The sequence below is a fragment of the Temnothorax americanus genome, unplaced genomic scaffold (assembly GCF_048541705.1).
Source record: "Temnothorax americanus isolate GAGA-0224 unplaced genomic scaffold, ASM4854170v1 Scaffold54, whole genome shotgun sequence".
In the NCBI taxonomy this organism is placed as follows: Eukaryota; Metazoa; Arthropoda; class Insecta; order Hymenoptera; family Formicidae; genus Temnothorax; species Temnothorax americanus.
Window position 1 is genome coordinate 679411 of NW_027509696.1, and position 20636 is coordinate 700046.

The window sequence follows — 20636 nt, forward strand, 5'->3', positions numbered from 1 at the left end:
CTTGACGTCGGGATATCAGTTAATCTATAGCTTTTATAATGGGTATTTAATGTATCTTCTTGGAGGTCGTAGCTAATGGAAGCGATAAGCACTGTGCGCTGTGCGCTGTGTGCTGTTAATATTAATTTGATGTCGTTCTATTTCTTATAAAGATGCATCAGATATTACCGTTCATCATTTACGAATTATAACTGTTTCAACTATTTTGCTAACGTTTTTATGACGAAATTACGAACACGATGTGTCATGATTACGGTAATTATATAAAAGCGTATTTTTAATAAAAATGTGTCGTATTATTAATGTATCTGCATAAAAAAAAATGGAATTTTTTACACGATTGACGAAGGTATCTTTGTGATCGTGATCGCATAAGAAGCAAAAGTTTCTACTTCTGTACGTATCGCTCGTTAATTTAAAGTTTAACTGCAAAAAAGAATCGCTCGAGCTTTGGTATCCGCTCTTTTCGCAGTTAAGCGTTAAAGTAAAAAAAGAAAAAAATGTTTGGGAATGATAGGATTGAGAACTATTCGATCGTAATTAAACATTAATCGGAGCTTGCTTATTCGGGACCGTATTTGAGTTTTTGTCGCTTGATCGCAGCAACAGTGTGTGTCTGGTGAGAAAATAAATAATGTAGAGAACCGCGGGCGCGCGACTCCTCGGCACTCCTCGCAGGAGCCATATAAAATTAAACGTCTTAACGAACGGCGGTGTAGTTTCCTCTCCTTTCTCCCTCTCTTCCTCCCTCTACCGCCCACCTCTTGTTTCTCGGCAGTATATTTTCACTTGGAATCTTACGAGGCTCTTGATAAATGCGAATCGTAAAACGGCAAGAGCAGATCTGGAGACGTAATTAAGAAACGAGGAACAGTTTCGGCGTAAGAAGAGCGCGGCGTGGCACATAAATCTGCTTTTCAAATTAAATTTAGTTTTACAAATCCGCCGTGTCCGACGGTAAAAGTTACTCCGTGAAACGACGGATGTAAGATAAGCCCTTTTTCTATGCTAATCATGGCTGTATGAGAGTGGTTTTCGTGTCGTCGGCGAGAATATGAAATATGTAATTTCAGTCGGGATTTTCATAATTTATTTCGCATAAATCCATATTATTAGATCTAGTTTCGACACGCGGAGTTTAAACCTCCGCGAATATGTATCTAAAACGGAATATAAAAAATAGAAAAAACACTAAAGTTTCCTTGAAAATATTAGGATGTCCCGTAACCACCATATTATACTTTAATGCGGTATATATATTCATAAGAATTAATTGGATTAAAAAATCCTATTTAAATATTGTATATTCTTTTATTAAGAATATTAAGAAATAATTGAATAAATTGATTATATTATTATCTCTTTTGTTCAATAAAAAATAAATTATCTAAAAAATATATATATCAAAAATTATATTGTAAAAAAACTAGCGATATATGACATAATATAAATAATTTGCATATATTTTGTATCTTCCATTATTTTGGAGAAATAATTATTATTACGCTTTGTTTTTGTTAACAAAAATAATGCCTAAAATAATTTCCGTTTAGTTGGAAATTTTCATATTTTGAGAAAAATAGAATTTAACAATTTGCATATTGCACTTAAAATTCATTGTTAATAATTAACTTGTTAATGTCAACCGATTATTATACATATATTCCGCACGAGCGAAAGATATATTCTAGTAATGCTTCCATCATCGTGTTAGAGAAAACCATGCTAGCTATAATGGTCTCTTGATTTTTAGTCGACGTTCTAAGCGACTCTAATGTTTCATCAACGCTGATTACATCGTCCGAGTGCGGCGTCAAAGGACCGTCCGTTTTGACAAACTGCTATAGGCGAGTGCTTTTCGCCCGAAAAGTAATTAAACCGCGGTGCCTTATTTCGCAGTTAAATGAAATTTCGCTAAAGTGCTTTGTCCGTGAAGCTTGTGGCGAGATGAAACACTGTAACTCAGAATGCACCGGTGAATGAGGAAGATTGTTAATACTGATTTCAATGTCGGCATATACTCCAGCGTAGTAAAAGCATTATACTCTTGTAAGTCATATGATTCGCTGATAATTACCAAAAGCATTTCTCATTGGTCCAGATTGATCGCATCATAAAGCATAATACGCGTTGAACTGAGTGAGTGACGGGACGGAGATTGAATCATTTAACATATAAGTACTTACCAAAGTCTGCTCGTTACCTTCGTTGTAGGTGGCAAATTGAATTTGACGTTGCATTTAAGTATGTCAGACGATTAAACATAATTTGCATGCGCAGTTTGCATACTAAATTTTTATACAGCTTGGCAGTTTTATCGTATTAATACGAAAATATTGTTAACTCTGTTATCGTAATAATAATAATGTTAATAAATTTCACGTATTTTATTTTCCACGTTTATTCCCATGTTAACTTAATTATCAATTTTTGTCCAATTCAACAATTACATTCATAATATAACGATTACTAACATAATGTGATATTTTGTGACGGAAAGCCCAAGCTTTTATTCCTTTTTTCACGACCAACAAATGTTGAAACACACCACGAGAAGAACAAACATATTCCCTATTCAATTATTTCAGTATACCATGTTGATCTTTCTACCGTGTTTACGAGGGTAATTACTTTTGCTACGGTAGCCAAGCTAAAATTCGAAATGAATATGTAAGATGACAAGAGAGCGCTAATTGTTTGCTAGCCGCGTCTTGCGAATTATTTACATTTATATCGATTTTCCTTCTGGCGTTTGTCACGGTTTTCGTGGCTCGGATTAGGCGCCGCCACTAACTCCGGGACAAACATTTGCTTATCGTTATCCGCGGATGAGTTTCTCGAAATAACACGAAGTGAAACAACCACTGAGAGAGAAAGAGAGACTTTCGAAATATACTGTTCTCTTTACCCTCCTTCCCACTCCTCGCCGAAAGCTCCGCTGCTACGCATAGAATTCGAATGTCGGGTGAGCGAGGCCGTGAGTTATCTGCCGCTTTAGATATTAATTGGAGCAGTACAATTTCAACGCTCCTCTTCATTCCGGCTGATGCATTAGAGTCTGCTCGCTCGTACGGATACTTATGACAATGCGATATACGTGATTACTTCGACAATGCAACACACGTGCGTAGTTATGACCTGCCAACGTCAGTTACGCGTATACATATATAGATATAGGAATTTCGATATGTTTCGACTGGATTCAATATGTGTATGTGTATACGATTGAGCTATTGTATTAATCAAGTACTGACGGAATTACCGTGCTGTTTGTACGAGATATTCCAGATTAATATACGTTCCAAGCGCCGATAGCGGCACCGCCAATCGAACCTATGTTACCTCATCAAAACTATGGCGGGTGGCAGTGAAAGAGTTAAAATTGTACCGAATTTCTAAATCGATTTATTTTTAGCGATATAATTTTTAAATTTTGCTTTCAGTTTTTACGTCATTGTTAAGTCTCTCTATCGCGGTTTCCGCGCTTACATAGTTTCTATTTCATCGTAATTTCAGTTACGGTATTAATCCGGATTGTGACAAAATATTATACAAAATACGTTAAAAATATGATCTCCGCTAAAGTAAAAAATTTTAATCTGGCGTGACCTTATTTTACGGATAAATTGTTACGTTTATTAATCCATTGATTGAATGGCGATATCGATATCATGCATACACGCACACACCACATTCAGATTTAATACTCATTTTGATATATTTTTGATACTTTGATATTCGATCCACTGAACCGCCACTGCGTTACGTTGCACCACTGAACGTTTCTATTGTCGCTGAAATTTATGCTCAGTCATAAAAAATACGCATCGTGACTCAGAAATAAAATATGAAAAAACACCCGCATTGTATCTGGAGCTTGTGAAACGGAATGTACGATCGCGTGTCACGTAACAGAGTCTATCGACTTTCCAATTGGATGCGTGCCTCGTTGATGTAGCTACTATACTAATGCGTTGCTACTGGCTGCACCGCGATATGACGCACGCTGTGCGGAACTGTCATTAAATTTATTAATTCCCATATAATGAACGGCACCATATATGTATAATGGCCGACAGCGTTAATAATTACATTTGCGATGGAAATTATTGCCTGGTAACGGAAAGTTTCTTCCTAGCTCCGCTTTGTGTTATACGAAAAGATAATAATTATGGAAATAATTACACAGAATTGAACTTTATATATTATCGAATACACTGCGAATGTATACTATATGCGTAATAAGAATACCAACTTTAGATACTTTAAAGATACTTACACTTTTGCAGATTGTTGATTCTCCGATGTGCTGTGGAAGTTATTTTATTTTAAATTGTTTTCTCTGTGATTTTTATTTTAAATATTAATTCTTAATAATTATAATGTTTATTGAACAGTTAATTAATTTTTTTATTCAATCGTAGTCCTGCTTTAAAATAAACACAACAATATTATTAAATTATTAAATCATAAAGAGAGAGAGAGAACGTTAGACCATTACATTTCTGATTTCGTGGACAGAAACGCGAGAGGTAAACTCTTGGGGTTTGGAAAGTAAAAGAGATGCGGACGGGACAGGTGAAATTTAAGTAAGAGGTAACCGGCTCGTGTAACAAAGAAGCGAACAAAAAGGCGTGAAAGAGCCCTTTCTGCTAAAAGAGGGTATAATTAACGTCCATTAACTCAAGTATTAATTAAAATTGTTTCTTTAAAATGTGACAAAGTATTAAGAAAAATCGTGATTAACGAGTTATTGGGACAATATCCCAGATTCATACATCCGGTGTAAAAATGCATTTAACAAAAAAAAAATATGATTAATGCAGGTCGTTCATGCACGATCCGTCACTCGCTTCTGAGTGCTTCTTTTGTTCTTTTATTAATGCGTACAATATGGCAAATAAAATTTTTCGACACAATTCGCAACACTAATTCGGCGAAAATGTACAGACTTATGAAAAAGATATCTATAGAGAATGATAAATAACACTTAATCTAGTCCCTTTCAATCATTTTCTTTGTCTACTTAGCCGCGTACATATATATATATTAACATCTATAAAAACGTATCCCGTGTATGCATTATACGTGACATCCTCGAAGTATAATGAATTTCGGCGTCGTTACAAGCTAATTGAAAGACTGGCACCGAAATATTCTCTTAGAATCACGTTTTTATATAATATGTACAGCAACCGTAGGACCGTTTTCTTAAACGTGCACGCCGGGAATGAATTGCTAATGCGAATTATTCGCGATTGGACCGCAACGCGCGATTATATGGTCCCATTGATAGAAGAAACATTCGGTCTTGGGCGCTAATAGCGACAAGGATATCACCGAGGTTATCGAAGCCATACGTTTTCGTTGAATGGTCCTGAAAAAGCGAGGTACATGTCTGACGCACTGCAGAGGCACAATGCCAGTCCTCTTTTACGGCGGAGAACGAAACAATCTTGGGATCGTCCCGGCGCAACGTGTTCGAATCCCCGAGAGCTAATGCACTTTCGAACAATACGTTTTTACTGGTAACCGTATAACGAGGATAAAATCCGCTTCGAAGTCGGGCCATTATAAGTTCGGCGAATAAACCTGCTTTCTTCCTGTAGATACGTCGCGGCGTCGCCCCAGCCGCGAAGCCCGGAAGAGCTCCGTTATATTTACGTATCTGCATGAAAGTCATTGCTTTCTCGCGCGCAAAGTTTCCAAGTTTCAGATTCTATGCGTTTCGCAGGCCGTCAGCGCGTCTATCCTTACTTTCGAAGTTGAACGAGTTTTATCGCTCGATATGTAGAGAGACGCATGCTCATTCAAACACATTTACCATATAATTCGATACACGTGTCCTTAAAACATTCTTTCTCATATTAATTCTATTATCCGAGATTCATTTTTTCCTGATTTCTGAAGTATAACACGCTTTAATATAGCACAATTTTTTTTGTTTTAACGTTGTTGTGTTTTAATGTTTAAGATTATAAAATTATAGTTTTCGATAATTTATATTAGAAATTTTTTAGAAATAGAATACTAGCTAGATCTTGTTAGAGAAGATCAAAGCAAATAAAGGCAATTAATTCAATTTTCCAATAAATATTCTCGACATCTGTTATTTACGTTAAAGTCAATTTATATTATTTATTAATTTATTCGTTCTTATATATTGACGCGTTGCAGTTTTCACATCTAATTTCATAAAATTTCGCTATATCATAACGCCTGTCATCGTGACTTCTTTTTTTACGTATTTACAATTATTGAAATTCTGTTTTTTGAGAGCTTTCAATTTGTTTCCTGCGCGACAATCAATAATTCGACAACAAGATTACGTCGGAATATATACCCGAAATTCGTCACAGCCAAGACATTGTTGATAGTTGCAACGGGAATAGAGCGAACATTCGGGTCTATCGAACGCAATCAATAATTGAATGACTGCAATAATGAATACTGTGTTCATGTTCAAGCTTTTCTGCTGCAAACGATAGATGTCAGTTAATTTTACTAAAAATAAGGCCCTAATGTATCGAGAGTACATGTTTCTTCTATTTGATGTTTTGACAAATTTTGCATCTTATCTATACATAATTTTACGCAGCGTTGCGCTCGTCTAACTCTGCGAATCAATCTACTTTTTCGATTTTCGAAATTGTTCGAACATTATGCGAGGAGATGTTTTCTTTAAATTTACTTAATACCGGCCAATATTCACAAAGCGATTTTTTCGATTCTTACAATATATTCTTTATATATTGCTGTATCTTCTTTCATAAATACCTGAATAAATATAGAAATGTGTTTGTTGGATCGTTTTTAAGTCACGCGTTTTATTAGTATGGCATTTGCGAAAATCTTCTTTTTTCGCAGACGATTCTTATTTCGGAAAGTGAGGAAAGATTCCAGACGACGAAAACGGACTCGCGAGTTCTTTACCGGAACAGAAAAAGACTTCGTACTTGTTTCCGCAGTGGGGCAAGAACCTAGACGTTGTTCTTTTTCGCAAAATGACATCGACCTTGAAAGTGCCGTGAAAGTTCAGCGAGTTCACTCGACTAATCGTGTTAAAAATTATTATAGACAAGTTCTCTCGCACTTGTCTACATATTACTGCAGCAAAAATCGGTGATTAAATATCTTTGGATAATTTAACATTTCCTAATAAAAAATATTTTTTATTTGTATCAAATCTTTTGGCCATTAAGCTAAATTTTTGCTCTCTCTCTTTTTTTTGACAATATATTCACACAGAACTAAATATATATATATATTCAATAGTTGTTATCCGCAACTCATCTCTGTGGATACATCTAGCCTAATAAATATTTATTTTAACTCACGTTCTCCAGGCGGTGGCGACGGGACAATTGGATTTTCCGTAACGCGGATGCGTTCCAATCAGTCTAATGCTCTAACGACGTAATAGGAGACACGCGATGTCGCGGAGCAAACCCTTACGATGAGATTCCGTTACTTTCCGCGAGGCAAATGCGTCGAATGCGCGTCGCGTCGCAGCGAGTTGAATCTCCGAAGACAAAACCGCGAAACAGAATCTCCGCCCGATGGTTTCGTGGGAGTTAAGGCGACCGTGCTTAAGTTCGCGCGCATTCAACCTGGAGTGCATAACGTCGGCTAGAATATCATCCGAAGAAGTAGGACGACCGGAAGCAGCGTCGCGGCCATTCTGTCGCCTCTACCGTGATGCATTGCCGCTGGGTGTTCTTCTGAAACAAATGCCACGCTATAATGTCGTTTCGCTCGGTCGGCTCTCAGCAGGTGGTATATTTAGAGCGACATTTCCGCTGAGCTGAGAACGCGAGCTCTCGCTTTGAGCGAAGAGGCCCCCCCCCACTTGACGTTTACAAGCTAAGCAGTTTTGGCGAGACACCTTTCCCTATAGCTCAAGAAAGTATTTGGTACTCTAAAGACCGCTTTCGTTGAATAAGTTTATTATTTTCAAAAAGAGGAACTCCGATTGATTTCCTTAGACGCCCATAATTATTAATTAACTGAATGATATAATTTACGTGATCAAAATTTTACGTTTTTTTTTTGCGTAAAACGATGTATTTTTATATTACCTTGCAATAAAATGAAAATTATTACGAATTGTTATTAGATTTTCGAAATATCTATTTGTTCAACGCGCATCGCCGATTTTTTAGCGAGTCCGTTTTTTAAAAACACAACGTCTCACTCAAATTCAAACGAGTAACGTGCAGATGCTTGCACGTAAAACCCATTTTAAGCGAAATTGACACATTTTTCTTTTACCATTGACTATGTGGACCCGTACGCTGTTAGGATGAGTGTTATTTGGCGAGCACGTGTAAAGACCGGAGTCTCTCTCGATCGCCTTCTGAATGAGTAAACGGCTCGAAGTCACGGGTCCCTTTTCCGTTACCAGACTGATGCCACCCCTCGGCGAGTCGAAGTTAATCGCCTGCGGAAAAAGGATATAAAAAACACGTCGGGTTACTCGCCTAGCTCTGACGTGACCAAGTATACGGATGGGGCCACTCTGCGGGAAAGGAAGAACCAGGAAGTGTCGACAGAATGTGTTCCCTGCCATGACAGAAATCCGTTTTCCTAGGATTTTTTCTAGGCGCTACTTTCATTTCCGGACCTCGCTGTTCCGACGTAAAATGCGTATTTTTATCACGCGATCGTAATTATGAAAATATCAAAAACACTAATTAAGATTTATACAGTATACTTTAAATTGCGTATCTTTCTGAACATGTAAACGTTTAACAAACTTAAACATTTGTAACAATTATTCAAACAATAAGAAAGCAATTCATGCTGATTACAATGAATAGATCTCGTTTAAGCCTAAGAGACTGAGAGAGAAAACATATAACTTTTCAGGAATAAATCGCTGCTTTTTATATTTTCTATGTTCTCCAAAGAACAATGCATTATTGCAACAATTCTATTTTCAAATTTCATTTGTAATTTCATTATAACCACAAATGCTAAATTTTGCAATAATTGATAATTAATGATCCAAACGACTACGCAATATATTGTATATGTTTGTTTTATAAGTTTCATTAGGACAGAATTTATTGCACCTTTAAATTAATCATATTTGATCATATTTAATCGACACCGGCAGAAAATGCAGTCACGATTGTTCGATTTATGAATTCGTCCGCATATGTTGGTAAAAGAAAAATTAATAATAATTTTAACTAAAAAAAACTACAATATAAAGTTTTGAAATAAATATTAATAACGAATATTATATAACGAAAATTCAATTAAGAGAGACAAATTCAAATAAATGGAGGATTTCAATTAATCCTACGATATCACACTCATTTATCACAGGTATTTTATATAAATATCTATTTAATTGATAAGATAATTGCCGTGGATAATAGCGATATAAGCATGAGTAATTAACCGATCCAGAAGTAAATTGCTTTCACGCGGAAGACAGAAACAGATGTCATATATCGTCTGTCTGTGACGTGACTAGACGGGACTCAAGGCACTTTGTGGGAAGTGGAAGAGGTAAAAGTGTCGATTGTAGGTGTCTTCTTTGAATGGCTGAAAGCATTTCCTGACAAGTTTCCCGAAACTACAAGTTAAAGCGACGTCTGTACAACCATCTTGGTTACTCCTGTTGTATGCGCGTTCATAGAAATAAATGTGCAATCGTGAAATTCTTAAACTCAAATAAAACTGACGTAACGTAACGAGATTATTTGTCTGCTTATTATTAATAACGCGGCCGTCTGCCTATATGTTACACTCCCCGAGAAACTTTCACAATGTTCTTAAACAACTGAATCGTCTCGCGCCGGTATTGAGAAAGAAACTTTGATATATTTAATGGAGATGACAATTTGTATCATCACTGTAAATCTAAGTGTAAATCTACTTAGCTGAAGCTCTTCTTACACATTTCTTGCCATTTTAAATCACGTCATTTAACACGATTGAACGTATGAACTTTTAATTTAATACGATTAAACGTTAAATAATGTAACTTAACACATGAAGAAACATGTAAACAGAGTTTCAGTCAAAGGTGCCATTTTAAGACGTTTATGTGTATAAAAATAGCATACTCGGATTTGCAGTGTTCGTAGTACAATGAGAATATAGTTGCGTTATACTGCGGATAAAAAAAGCCGTGAACATGAGAATCTTTTAATTGTGGATTCTGCGGTGCTCGAACGGAAATACATCATTTTGTCGAGAAAACAAGTCGCTGTTGGCGTCTTCCATAAATATCGCACGCTCGAAGGAATGAAAGCAAGCTACCAGCGATAATCGATATACGCGCTACGCTGATAGAAACACGTACACAGCTGCAGGGTTTTTTTAACAGCCACGAGAAACATGAAAAATGTTTCCGTTTGTATCGGTATTTGCGGTGACGGTCCGTCCACAAAACCAGCGTCGGTTATAAAATTCAAATGGGTCTCGCGGGTTGAAAGCACCTTTCATAACTTGATGACAGCTGATTTTCAGCTGATGGTGGTAAGAAACCTCATTCGCGGATTGTAAGGCCGGCTTACCTGGTGGTTGTGACTCCAAATTATCGTCGACGGCGGTTCTGGCGCGTGTCTCACGTAGCATGTTAAATTTATCGTGCTGTCCTTGTTGATGAACAGATCGGGACCGCCGGCTATTTCCGTCACGGGCTCTGCAATGAGAAAGAGAATCGCATGCACAATATTTTCAATTTACGTCAATTTTTTTTACTTTTAAAAAACCCTTCATTTATGCTGCTTTATCTACGTCGCGAACGTAATTGTTTTAGTCGCAAACAAAATCTGCAATGGAGATTTAATACTGTTTTTTTTCTCTCGCAATTATAATAAGAAAGCCACAATAATTCCTCTATAATTTTCGTCGTTGTCTTCAATACGATTGTTCCCCATTCTTCGCCTCGTATTTTTCCGAACGATCGTTCAAAGGAGAGCAAAAAATCGGCAGCCGAAATGAAATGCAATAACCGCGCGCACAAGAAGGGTCGCTCGGCATTATACTCACATTATTTCGCGGAAAACAGGTTCGCCCGAAGGAAGTACCGACGGAATCAATTCCGGATGACTGGGAGTTTCCGTTCGAAAGATTCGCTTTGTATGCGATTGAGGATAAATCATTGAACCACAAGATATACGGAATTCTTTTGAAGTACCCCAACGCTAGAGAATCGAGAACCGCACACATATCGATATCTCCGCCCATATCGCGAGACGTTAAAAACCCGCTTAATTTTGTGAGGGCATTACCGCGCGACATGACGTGCCCGGAATTGTTGTCTCGCGCTCCGTGCTCGTAGGAATCAATGACCACGTAGAAAACGTATAGAACACGGGGCGGGAGGATGTTTCTTCACTCTCCTCCTTCTCGCCTTTCCATTAAATCTTGTTGCTGGAAATACCACCTCGGCAAATCTCCGAGTCCGCCGGTACACAGGATCGTTACAGTCCGTCGGCCGGGATTCTCCAAGTTTCTCGGATTCCCATTGGTGGATCTCAATTATCTGACAAACCAGTTTCGAGACTTCCACCGTCGTTTGCTGACCGACTTGCGAGCGGGAGGTCTACGGCAACACGGAGAAGATCTTCATTTCCACGCCAGGAATACCAAAAGCGAGCACGGCTATCGCAGAGCGGCAACAGCTTATTACTGTTTCATGAGGCTCGAGACCCTTTTGTGTGTTGTTCATTGCCAATTAACGTTTATTCCCATTCCCGCGGCGCGACCGAGTCTCCAACTTCGCGATAGAGTAAAATATGAACGGATTTAACGGTCGTATCGTGAAAAGACTCGGAATCTTCTTTTACCGTTATCGTTACGCGTTATTCCGCATAATAACGTTTTACAGCACGCATGCAATTTGATGGCTTACCGCGTTGCGCGCAATTTGTAAGCTTACGATCCAGGACGTCGTTAAATAAAATCGCTCGTACGACACCTATTTCGAAACCTTACGCGTTCGACAGACTACTTTCGTCCTTTCCGTTCATCCGTGTTACTTCTGAGGAAAATCTTAAATTCGTTATAGTTTAGAGCAAACTACCGCGTATATTTTTCGGTGTTTCCGAGATAGGATTTCAGTGGAGAGACTAGTTTTCTCATAAAACAAGATCATTTTTTGCGTCCCTTGATTTAAACAAATGTACTAAGTTTACTAACGATGATTTCGGGGCGAAATTCTCTTCAGCACATTGCTTGTGCAGGCCTTGGAAAAATATCACTGAACAAAATTGCGGGTCATAGAGAGCGCGTACTCTCCCCGGTTTCACCGCTTGAAAGTCAGAGAGAGCGCGAACATCGTTAAGATACGATGTTAATGAGAACACGAAGAGTTTGTCGTTAACTGCAAGTGAGGACGTTTTTGCAACGTTAACGATGTCACGCCGAAATTAAGATCCGACGATGTTCCGGAGTCCCCATCGACGCGTTGCTCAACTGTGCTGCAATTGAGACTTCCGTCAGTGGGCACTGCCCACTCTGGTCAACCTTCTAAAGCGAAGGAGCTTCATTTCCTACTCGGAGATCCCTGAACGACTGGACGAATACCCGCTCGCAAGCATCCCGCGAAGAGAGACGTATAAGACATCGTTCGTTTTACGACGTGCTGCAGGTATCTCAAAAATTCAATGACGTTCTTCGCGAACGGTAGTACCTATTAAGAGCAACGATCAATTATTTCGACAATTCGCGATCGTCTAATTGAATAGGCGCGGCGAGCCCACCGGGAATTCGTTCATCTTCATTTTTTGTCGCGTATCATCGAAATATTTCTGCGCGATGAAAAACTATGCAAATTATTTTTATTGGTATTTATTTATTTAATTGTCAATTTTTTAAATCTGTGACCGCAAATAACCGAGATGTTTTAATTGCGATAAAAATACTGTGAATGTGTAACGCAAATATATTTTGTAATATTTAATTAATATATAATATCAAATTTTTTAATATGTTATGATAATTACATTAATTCACAGCACAATTATCGGATGTTATTTTTCATCAACTTCGGTTTCTAGCCAGATGCAAGCAGTGTGCAGTTCAGCGCCGCGTCGGTTTATCGACGCAAATATATTCATAAACGCAGTTATGTAATAGAGATACCTACAGGTATCTTGTACTTGATGCTGAAAGTGCTCTCAATTAAGATCTTTGAAGTGTATTCGACACTCTTTATTCTTTTTGACCATGAGGCAAAGTATTCCTAAATTTCAGAGGGTGAGAATCGAACCGAGTGGTACGCCTTTAACCGAGCCATCGATCCCCTATCTTTGATCGATCACCGTGTTGCCGCTCCCCTGGGTGAAGGGCCGGTGAAATAAATCGAAGGAAGGTGGATCGCGTACGTAGCCCGACCGCGACTTCGTTCGCAATTGAATCACCACTTCGCTGTGTTGCCCACAAAAAAGTCTAACAAGTACGGAGGATAGTAAATCGACGCTACCTCTGCGAAATACGTTCGGGTGGAAGACGCGAACTTTCCCTCCCGAAAGAAAATTGCGTCGTTCGATAAAAAAGGATCGTACGATACTATACCGTCGCTTTTGTATCGTTACCAGACTTGTTACTCTTTGACATCCGTTCGAAGAAGAAGCTCCTCCAAAGACTTGAAAATCAACATGCGACTCTGCAAACCTTTCGATTCGATGTATGATATCTTAATTCAATTACCTATTCACTTTGACTGCATATTAAACATACGATCGCTTCAAGTAAATATCATTTAGTACACACGGACAGTGTAATCATACTCACGTCCATTTCCCTCAATATTAATCTTCTTAGTCAACGTAAAACAGGACCGCTCGATAAATCACGTCGTTACATCGAGGCAATTGCATTTCAGGAACGCAGTCACGGCTCATTTTTCGTAACGCCATTCGAAACCGGTGTCCATACGTTCGTAGTGATCAGGGACGTTAACTTGACAGACATACGCAGCTGACGGTATCGGGGATAAGTTAGCGGCGGGACAAGTCCAGTACGGTTGTGTGCAACCACTAAATGTATTACGCTCGGGGGCGTGACGGAGGGGAGGGGGAGGAGAGAGAGAGAGAGAGAGAGAGAGAGAGAGAGAGAATAGTAAGCGAGAGAAAGCCTGGTAGCGGACAATCGTAGTAACACGAACTATGGGCCCCATACGTTACGCGCCATATCGTCAGAAGCGAGAGTTACCATTGGGCCAGCCCGTGCACGGGAATTCCTGCGCCGATAATGATCTTCCATTCGCGCCATTGCCGATAGAAATTGATTGCGCCCGAATGCGTCGATCGATGGGGTCGTCTGCACGGACACCGAATTACTGTGTTAGGTACGCGCGTCACGCGTCTAGGATATACAGTATACTCTGGTGCGTGTTTAGACGGCATGCGTGCATATCCGACGTCGTGTCATACTGATTGTGCATCACTCGCCAGTACGCCAGCGACGTAATGTCGCATAGAGCATCACGGCTGATAGACGCGTTATTCACGGAAAGGTGAAACGACGATAAGAGAATAATATATCGCGGTTCGAACGCGGTGAAGTGAATAATCGCTCGGGAGATTATGCTACAGTAACGTTTTGTACAACTCCGTTGCATTTCCTTTATGCGTATATGTATTACCTTTATCATATCAATATTTTTAGTAGAACGGAATGTAATTCTTTATTTTTTTCTTTTCTTTCCCCTCTGTTTTTATTTCGAATCAGCTATGAAAAAAAATAGAATGTCGAGTATGTTAGCTTTATGCAGATTCCATGACATACATATGTTATCGAGCCATTCGATACGTACATATCGTTACACGGGTATGCATCCTTATTCAATATTCGTAACGGTCGACGTCTCGGCCGTTATCCTAAACACGCACATATTTTACGGATTAATGTCTTATCGGCGATGAGATAGCTCGGCACTTCCGCCTTAGCCGTTGGATACTAACGCGATCAGAACGCGTTCTCGAGCATGAACCAGGATGCCCACCTGGATTACGATACTCCTCGTGGCAAGCGATTCCGCCACGCCCATAAGGGAACTACGGCTGAACTACCGAACAAGAGCCATTTACACAAAAGGCGACGGTAATGGCGAGATTCTTAGCTAGAGTACCTACCCTAAGTTTCGGCCCCCGGAGAAAAGCTGCTCGAGTATCTATACTCTAATAATGCGTTGTTACTGGCACTTACTTAAGCGTACTTGCGACAATTAGGAATTCTAATTACTTTCGTAGCTGCCAATTCGACTCGAGAACGATCGTGTTATCTCGTGGCGAGAATGGAGCAATTCTAGTGGATCATTGCACTCTTTGAGAAAAAAAATATATCGTTTCAAAAAATAAGGTCTTAGTAATGATTTTCCTTCAATGAACTATTTTACTCGCTTTAAAATTGCTAAAAAAAAATTTACAATTTAATTCCGTTTTATCCTTCAGTTCCATTAGTTTACTTGCCGATACTAATACAGTTTGTTAAGACAGAATTTAAAATCACGATCCTGATGTTTATTTTTAGTGCAACATAACTCAATTTTATGAAGAAAAACTTCTATTGGACACATATTCGCTGAATAAAGAGACACGCGGCTGCAGAAATCGCATTTGTGCGGCGTAGTGTCCATAAACGGGTCTTTTTACGGATGTCTTTATCGACAATTTGCTCGAGCAAAACCAAACGAGCAGTGGAACTGAATCGAGCGATATGTTTCGCGGTACTTCGTCCCCTTCAACCGCGAAAACAATCCCGACGGAAATGTTCGATAAAAGCTCGCGCGGTTATTTTGAAACCGCGATCAGCTAACAAACTCGGGAAGCGTTATACCCCACCGCGAACGTACCGGTTTTATCGTCCGCGATAATCCTGCAAAATAGCATTTTCCAGGCCGCGGGCAGAAAGAGAAAGAGAGAGAGAGAGAGAGAGAGAGAGAGAGAGAGAGAGAGAGAGAGAGAGAGAGAGAGAGAGAGAGAGAGAGAGAGAGAGACTCCGGCAATCCGCGCGCGGCTTACAATGGTGTCCGGCATAGCCGGCCGGGCATTACTTTCTTCAAATTCTCAATATGACATCCTTTATTTCAGCTAAACCGACCGGAAGGAGCTTGGCCACCGGCCAGGATCGGAAATCATTCGGCGCCATATTGAGCTAACGAAACTTTATTCCGGCCGTACGGCACCATCTCCGTCCGCAACTGTTAATCCTGCTCGATTTTCTAGGAAACGTCTACCCGTCGACGGTATACGAGCGACGATGAGAGGATTATCGAAACTGGATTAAGCAATGCTTTCCTAGGAATCGCCTCGTTATACGCGTAAAGATAACCGACACGACCTGTTAAAAGCTCGTTATTGGGGATTGTGTCGAATTTATTTTATCGGTCCTCAAGAAACTGTAATCAGAATTGATTTAACCGCTAGATGAATTAAACAATCTTCTAACTCTTAAACGTTTAATTGACTAGATATTTCTATTTTAAAAGATACTTAAATCTTTCTAAATATATATAAATAATGATAATTGTTTTTTAAATGTATATAATCATAGTTAACTGAATTGTCTTATTAAATTCATCTCCAGTATTAAATAAGATTTTTCTCCTTCGATAAAGAAATGATCCAGTTTTTCCAGCGAAATCAAGTAACGGATACCGGAGTAAAAAATAACCATTGTCAGAGTATAGAGATTACGTTGCCGTTAGAATAGAAGTGTTATGGGCACTATCATAGCGCGGTCGCACATCGCTGCGAAATAGTTCTCGGGCTATATGATATATTTCCCTCCTCGGGATATTCGAAATAGTTCAACGCCGTTATTACGTGGAGATGAATTTTTCCCCCCGCACGGATGCGATTTACGATTTATAGATTCAACCGCGCTTATTTTATCATAATATATAAAGGTTCTTGAAAAATTGATATCGAATTGTATCGTTTCGCTTGCAGCTATACAGCGAGTATATTTAAAGTTTTAATACAGAAAAAATTAACATATTTTTAGAATATTATTTTTTTAAAGACTTTTTTTAAGACGTAAAACGTATGCATTAACGTAACGAATATATGGAAGAATTATCGAAGATCAGATTAAACTGTTCCAGAAAACTGTGCTCCGGTTTTATACCGATATAAAGGTAACATATATCTTCGATTCTTCTCGCTCATCGTAAGCTTGTATTGTTCCAGTGGTACGACATCTCGAGAGTTAAAAATCCGATATTTCATAAAAATGTCGAATAGAACATTTCGCGATAAAGACATTACGATAATTTTTAAACAACTTCACACTTAAAATATTAAAATCTATAAATTAGGTCATAGTCATATATATACAGTTTTACGTTTTAAAAAAAGACAAAAGCTCTGCAAAGTACGACAAAGCGTATTGTAGCAAATAAAAACTGGGCATAAGAAAAATCGAAAATAATATTCTAAGAATATATTTTTTTCTGTATTAAGACTTAATATAAAAAGTGCAACCATTTCTATGAACTAACCAGTTACTTTCGTTACCTGCAGTTTCAGAAATAAATTTTGCTTTTTCGTAAGTGTATCACTCATTCGTGTCTATATTGTCTTATAGATAGTTAACTATTTTTATTTCGAATATTCACATCCGTTTTCCCGCGGCCGCGCGTATAACATTCTCTTGCTGTATCCGTATCTGAATGTACGGTTTGAGACACAGAAATGCCGGAAACAAGATTAAACAATGTTTCCTGGAAATTGGTCTCTATCTATAAATGTATACATACGTAACGACTAGAGAATTTCCCTATATCACCCCACTGTGTTGTTAAAAGCTGTCATTATCGGCAATTCTGACTGTGGCCTCTAAAGAGTCTGGAAGTGAACATCGTGCGAGAACTTACGAGAACTAACTCGGTGAATGAATCTAACTGTCCGATAAAGGCGAAATTTGAGTTAACGAAATTGACTCGGGAAAACAAGCTGGGCTATGATTACGTTGCGTAATGATGAGGAAAAAAAATGCAGGATTAGTCACGAAAGTATAAGTGCGTAAATCGGCGCGAAAAATTACTACGGTCGACGGAATCACTAGCAGTCAACTTTTAATTAGTTTCGAACTTGCGGATCGAAAAAAAAAAAGAGTGATATTCAGGCGGTCGGCGACGCGAATGCCGATACCGCGATGCACGAGCAATTAAATCGCGGCTAATTCTTCCCCGACCCCGTGCCCACCTTTATTTCGCAATCACACACGTCGTCGCCGTTGTCGATTCGACTTCGCGAAAGCGCGACGTGTGGCCCCGCGCCGGGCGATTTATTAGTAAATATGCAGCACGAAACCGTCATCGTGACGAATTAACGAGGCGCCGCTGAAAATGCGAAACCTTTAATTTCAATGACTATAGGCCGGCCGCACTCTCGGCCGGCGAGAGCTCGTGCCGAGGGGCGTGTAATTACAAAGTACACGCCGACCCCGGATCATCGTGATAACAATACTTGGGCCTCGGCTCTTACCAGCATGGCGTTGTAATTACGGCCCGCTGTTTAAGTGCACTGATGTGCTATTTTTACGGGAGCGAAATACGACCGACATCGTGTTCGATGTGTGCGCGATACGGCCCGGCGCGGCGCGCGGCGCGCGGCGGTTCATAACGATTCTTTTAACCCCGTGAAACCACGGTGAATATTTTATAACGTTATACAGCGTAGGAAGGAGCGTATTTTTCATTGCGCATTAATTACCGCTTAAACATGCATTAACGCGACAAGCTGCCGCTCATTTGAAATTCTAACCGGAACAAAATATTTATTGACGTTAATCACGCTCTAACGCGGGTTTAATCGATAATAAAACGTAACTATGACGTTTTGCATTATAACGTCCTTTTCTGAAACGTATATTTAACTACGCCGGTATTCCATCGCAAAATTTGTGCCTGGCAACCTGTCAAGCCCCTTATTAATATTTATGAGAAAGTATAGCGATATCGCGGCTCCCTGCAGCAAAACGCTAAAGCGCTTTCAATCGCGCGGCATGGAGTGTCCGCGTGCGAAGCGCTGCAGCATCCCCAGGATTAAAGCGTTAAAGTTTGACATCGATGCGGAAGTAACGTAAACCGCAAACATTCAATAAACATGACTTTACTGTCGTGACAAAAATTACGTTACGCGCGCCAATCGATGCGCTCGCGTTTCCCAACGGCGAAATTGAGATAAATCGTACGCGCATCTCGCGGTAAGCCGTGTACGAAGACAATTCCGAACAAAATTGATATATCTTTTATCGGGGATAAACCGCGAAAACGCTGGCAAACAAGCAAAGTAGTACAAATGAGCACAAAGCTGACGACTATATTATCTCGTTGAAAGGAAAACGGAGCGACTATTCTTACAGAATGTTTCGAAAAATATGAATTTTGTCTCACCTCAAATAAGGTACATAATAACGCATTGTACATAACTAATTAAGATGCAACAACATCGATCCAGAAATTCAACATAAATAAGTATTGTATTCCCGCGCTGCACTAGCGTTCGTGTATTACTCAATGCTGTCTATTAAATTTTGGAAACGTCTGCTGTCCGCAATTTCAAGGCATGTCTTTCAGAACACATAGACAATTGATACACTCGCGATCGCCATCCATTCTCCGCGCAATGTCCGAATATAGATCTCCGTAGGATTATCTTGATCCAGTTTTCCCTAGGAACCATCCACTCATGTATTTCACTTCCTAATCCCGTCGTATGATTTGCACAAGGTTCTACCTTAGGGCCTGTGTGCACGAAGGATTTCTAGCAGTAGTTTGACCCACGAGCGGCGCTACGCGAACACTGCCAGAACGTCCCCAAAACTCTGACAAATTGAATACACTACGTCACGGGCAAGGTACCGGCCATATTTGCATTGCCGAGCGGCGTGGATGGCATTAATTCGCTAGTAGGTAGCGGAACGAAGTTTCTGAGACGCACTAAACTAAACCGAGTGCTCGCTTATCAAATTGAATACTTGACAAGATGTTATGTACATACGAGCTTTTGTTTAACCGCGGGTAAACTGCTCACGTTTATTACTAGCGTGAGTGATACCAATAATGAATCTTACTCTTGTCCAACGCGGTTGGCCGTTTGATCGTCTTTTTCGTTAACGAGTTTTCTTCGTCCGAGGCGCGTACCGTTCGTCAGAAATATGAACGCGCTACGGCACGGTGCGAGGGTGTACCTAACTGCATTTATTTCTGTACCAAGTTTCACGCGACAGCGCTTCATGATAATCTTGATAATCGCGTCTCTTAATGGACGTGGCGGATAAATTTGCGTTTAATGGATTCGCGGGTGCCTCTTTAATTTTCAAAGGGCCCACGCGCAATTTCTAGCACTTACCTCGCGCGATAAATGCACGAACGAGCGACGACGGTCTCTCGCCGTCCGAGAATCCGGTGGTTATACGGGCGGGAACTTAGTAGAGAAATATACTCGATTATTATTACGCGTTACAGTTATTAATACCACTTGCTGGAATTATGACGATAATGAGTTTAATACGCTTAATTTTTCATCCCACCAACGTGAGCGTACTCAGGCAAATGTTCCAAATTCCGCGTAACAAAGTATCGCTATCCTTGATTAATTTAAGCGCTGCACATTTGTTATCTTAAATATATTCAATATTTTTTATCATTAATTTATGAT

General features: G+C 39.5%; 2 protein-coding genes across 8 annotated transcripts in view; both read right to left on the reverse strand.

The window, feature by feature from the left end:
- Window positions 1-5683, reverse strand: part of LOC143904578 (A disintegrin and metalloproteinase with thrombospondin motifs 12-like) — a 37160-nt gene extending 31477 nt beyond the window's left edge. The window contains exons 1-2 of the mRNA XM_077419380.1: window positions 5395-5683; window positions 4280-4309 (exon numbers count right to left, since the gene is read on the reverse strand). Of these exons, the coding sequence (XP_077275506.1) occupies window positions 4280-4309; window positions 5395-5683 (319 nt within the window). The remainder of the gene's footprint in view (window positions 1-4279; window positions 4310-5394) is intronic.
- Window positions 4283-20636, reverse strand: part of LOC143904599 (zwei Ig domain protein zig-8-like) — a 57312-nt gene continuing 40958 nt past the window's right edge. For 5 of the 7 annotated variants that reach the window (XM_077419407.1, XM_077419406.1, XM_077419405.1 and 2 more), the window contains exons 5-7: window positions 10533-10660; window positions 8272-8440; window positions 6737-7721 (exon numbers count right to left, since the gene is read on the reverse strand). In XM_077419407.1, coding sequence (XP_077275533.1) covers window positions 7630-7721; window positions 8272-8440; window positions 10533-10660 — 389 coding nt within the window. In that variant the 3' untranslated portion in view covers window positions 6737-7629. Of the gene's footprint in view, window positions 4310-6736; window positions 7722-8271; window positions 8441-10532; window positions 10661-20636 lie in introns of those variants that run through there. The other 2 variants (XR_013258977.1, XM_077419408.1) reach the window with 2 other exon arrangements.